Raw genomic sequence first — 4,452 nt, 5'->3', positions numbered from 1 at the left:
CTAGAACCAGTCGGGTAGAAAATTCAAATATCACCGGGTACTATGAACAGACAAAATTTTAAGAACCCGGTACATCTCTAATTGCTACCTATAACAATAATAAACATAAAACAATCAAAATAGAGTTTATTTGTAGGCAGAAACTTTCGTGCGTTCTGAACAATTATTAATAAAAGTTGTGCGGAAACATTTCTATTTCTTTCGTCTATTATTTTCAAATTTGAACATTTTTTTATAATTATGACTAGCCTACACCCTTGTGCAAATTAATTGAAACAAACTCAATAAATTCAGAAAACTAAGAGAAAATGCTATTTTATTTAAATTTATAAAAACTCAAAAATTTTTAGTACATAATATGATCTCCACGACACTTTATTAACATTTGGACACGATTCGGCATGGATTCCACTAATTTTTTACAGTGATTTATAATATTTGTGTCCTTGTACCACACATGAATTAACGCCGTGATTAGCTTCTCCATAGTTGTACAGTCCATATTTAATAGGCGATTCTTGCATATGGCCCAGAGATTCTGAATTGGGTTGATATCCGGAGAGTTCCCTGGCCATTCCAATATCTCAATTTGATTCTCAGACATGAATTTCTTGATAATTTTGGACGTATGGCAAGGAGCTAAATCCTGTTGAAAAATCCCTGTTCCATCAGGGTATCGTTTCTTCAATTCTGGAACAACTTTTTTACCAAGAATAGTAATGTACTGCTCAGAACGCATCATACCGTCAATAGGCTGCAAAGGTCCAACCCCATTGTAACCGAAACAACCCCAAAACATCTTCTTTAAAAAACACGAAAAAAAAGTTTGTTTCAATTAATTTGCACAAGGGTGTATATTGATTGTAATCGTTGAAATGTACTTTGAATATTCTATTTATTACTTATTGACTTTATTTTCCAGAAATACAGTTAACATTGCACCTATTCGTATAACTAAAAAAAAGCTGATTAAAAATATAACGAATCACTCTAGTCAAGTTGATGAAGATTCCATTGCATTCGAAGAAGAGAAGATAAAAATGGTAAAATTCCAAATGATTTTAGTAAATAGTATAGAAGTATAGATTCATAATATGAATAGATTCAGTATAGTATAGATTCAGAATATGAAAAGTATTACAATTTATAAAAAAGAAAATAATAAAACAAGCACAGGTAAAATTTTCAAAAAAATTTACCAATTAAAAACCCACTGAAATATATATGTATAACCTCGTTCGTAAACCAAAAAAAAAAAGAATATGTATATGTTGTTGTTTTTTTACAGGAAAAAGAATATTTTTTAGAAAAAGATGTGCCTTTGATCAACAAATTATCCCACAGATTCTTTTTTGGTCAAAAATTCAGTAATAGTTTGAAAGATGACGCACAAAAATATGCTATTCTGTTGACCAGTGGAGAATATTATCAACATTTAGAGAAAATATTACCTATGCCAGTCATTAGGTAATTTATTACTTTTTCTATCTTTAATGTTGCCACCATAATCTTTACAGGAGCATAAACTAGAAAAAAATTAAAGAATTCTTCAAAATTTTAAAAAATGACCGATGATGTAAAAAAATAATAGAAATAAAACGAAAGTAGATGTAGTAATATGGTTTGTTATGGTCTTATTAAGAAACTACTTAAATTTCTTCCTAATTAGTTTCGAATGGTTTCAAAATTTGCCAACAGAAGGCACTTGCTAGACAAACTATAGAGCAAAAACAAGCAAAATTATCAAGCTAAACAAAAACAGCAAACTATAAAGCAAAACAAGAACAAATTTCAATTGCCGGTAAAGTGGTCGGACGGACATGCAGAAAAACATTGATTTTTTACTATTCCCAACAAGCATTGCCATCTATTATCGATCTTAATAACTAATTTTGTAATGAAAAATCCTAAGCAGAACGCAGCAAATCGTGTTTCTCCTTCTATCTTTACTTAATTTATTTTTCAAATCGTCTGTAATTTTTGAAACATCCGGCTTAACAGTTATTTTTATTTAAAGCCAAAACTTATGATAATAATCAAATTTGAGCAGATGGCGAAAATCTGTAAATTTTTTGACCAATTTCTACATACTATTTATCCTATATGCGTGATCTAAAAATGAACTGTTTAAGTGATCTTCCTATTTAAAAGAAGTTGTCTTAATGTTCCTAATTTTCTGTTGTCCGTGGTGACATTAATTTATAATACAACAAGTTCTAATTTTCAACCTAATGCACTGAAAAACTTTTTCCTATAAAAAGCGTAAATATTATTAAAAATAAATACCATCTAAAATTTTTTTAAAAATATTTACGTAAAACAATCTATTTAGGGAAATTTCGCAGTTTTACGTATCACTCCGTACGAACCCTATGTAAGATTTCAAGAGGAGCATCTGAAGTGCACTTGGGCCAGTGACAGATATGTGCTGTTGTGCTCTGGACCCTTCCGTCTTTAGAAAGACTTTGCATTCACGTTAAATACTCGAACGAGTACACTTATATGCAAGTGGTGGTGCACTTTCCTATTTATTATTATATTTCCTATTTATTTTAACTTTGTACAATAGATTTCCTCTCTATTGTATATTTCCTATTTATTGTAACTCTGGAAAATTCTGTAACACAGTTTTCGTTTATATCCAAAACATAGACGGCGGCGCTTACGATTGTTTATTAGAGAGAGATTATTATGCCCCTGTTTTGATAATTGCATGAGTAAATACTGTTATCAAATATTGAAAATTTAAATGTATGTAAACAGAGCTCTTTCTTAACAAAAAAGTTTCAGAATTATGGTTCGAAAGAACCAGATCTCATATGACAGTAGACGGTTGGCAGAATACAAATAACTATCTATTAAAAGAGTTTACACCGTCACGATATTTACCTAACCAATCTCTGATGGATACTAAGTATTAATATGAAGAACTTAAAAATTTCAAATTAACTTGTGAATTTTGAAAAATTTTGAAATTAAAATTTGGAAAATTTAGACAATTATGAATCTTTGTGTGCAGTATCATTCTTTTTTCTCTATTCTGTTGCAAGGTAAAAAAAAAAAACTCTAATTCCTATGGAGAGAGCCTGTTTGCATCTAAGTGCAAGGTTGAATGGATGCTAAGTTCCCAGAGCGAGCGCATATCAGCATCACCAACTTTTGAAACGACGTTGCACAGCCTCCTTTTAATCTTTCTTTCTTATTAACAACAATAATCAATTAACAAGTAATAAGAATGAATGCAAATTTTATTTAAAAATCGTAACAAATAACAGTAGCATAGTTTTGAGGACAAAACCTCATTGGAAATTATACATTACTTCATTAATGAGCTATTGTATGGTAAGTAGAATGTAGACGTAAGAAAAGTTTTCATTATTCATTTTTTTTTCAATTTAAACTTCTGCAGTATATATAAGGGAAATGAGATAAACCCCCCTCAAACAAATATTAAAACTACGCCACTGACATATGCATGTCTTCCTATTAGCAGTTAAAGAAATTGATGAAAGAATAATAAATATTGTTCCTTGCAGACGATTTTCTTCAACAGGGAAACAAAAGTAAAAATTCTTTAAACATTTGATTGGTTAAGAGCATGTCAGCACAAAACGCGTCATTTTTAGTGGTTCAATCAAATCCAATGCTCCTGCAGCGTCATATAGTTGTTTCTTTATTCAAGAACGAACGTTCTCCTTGCTTAACGAAATAGGTCGCCAAATCTAAGATTCCTGTAAGACTTCGAAATTATGACCTTTTTAACTCTGTGTTATATATCCTGAAAGATAGCATGAGTTAAAGTTTTGACTGCCGTGTTTAACATTTAAAAGCTTTTAATTTGTTTTGAAAGCATATTTGTGAAAAATTGATAACGAAATAAAACGGAACTATATGTTGTCGCGGATGATTACTTATATCTTATACCACAATGGTCCTTTTTGCAACTTGCCATGGAGTATAAATGCATTTAATTGTATACAAAACTTCTTTTCAGATCCTTATTGGAAGAAACTTTGAAAATTATTTCTCAAAAATTGAAAATAAATGAAGACATATCAATAGAAAGCGTGATGAATATCCAAATCGTTCCTTCTCTGATTCCTCAACAAGAATTGTGTCAATCTAAATTGATATCAGCACATTCCAACCTAAATACTGATTATACTTATTGGATTGACTTCTTAACTGTGAGATATTTAAATTTATTTCAATAACGTTTTCTGGATTTAAAAATTTATTTGATAATTGATTTTTTTTTCTCTTTCTTTAGTATTTTCGAACAGATGGAAAACAACAGAAAACTCGAATTATGCTTGTAAGTCGACTTTGCAATTAGATATATTCATTAAAACAAGGTAGTCTGGCGGTAAAATAGTTCAGTCCATATTTTTGAAAAGATGATTGGGGGGAGGAAGATGGGCATGGTTAAAAAATGTTCTTAAAATATAATTA

At 30.0% G+C, this 4,452-nt stretch overlaps 1 protein-coding gene across 1 annotated transcript; it reads left to right on the top strand.

The window, feature by feature from the left end:
• Nucleotides 1–922: 922 nt before the first annotated feature.
• Nucleotides 923–4,315, top strand: LOC122273429 (uncharacterized; the record flags this gene model as incomplete). Its single annotated transcript, XM_043057497.1, has 4 exons — nucleotides 923–1,043; nucleotides 1,289–1,467; nucleotides 3,995–4,187; nucleotides 4,271–4,315. Coding segments are annotated over 4 exons (538 nt in total), but the record flags the coding sequence as incomplete, so codon positions are not given.
• Between the last annotated feature and the right edge of the window lie 137 nt (nucleotides 4,316–4,452).

The sequence above is a fragment of the Parasteatoda tepidariorum genome, unplaced genomic scaffold (assembly GCF_043381705.1).
Source record: "Parasteatoda tepidariorum isolate YZ-2023 unplaced genomic scaffold, CAS_Ptep_4.0 HiC_scaffold_4322, whole genome shotgun sequence".
In the NCBI taxonomy this organism is placed as follows: domain Eukaryota; kingdom Metazoa; phylum Arthropoda; class Arachnida; order Araneae; family Theridiidae; genus Parasteatoda; species Parasteatoda tepidariorum.
The sequence above is the reverse complement of the archived record's forward strand: the minus strand, read 5'-3'. Positions and strand labels throughout refer to the sequence as shown.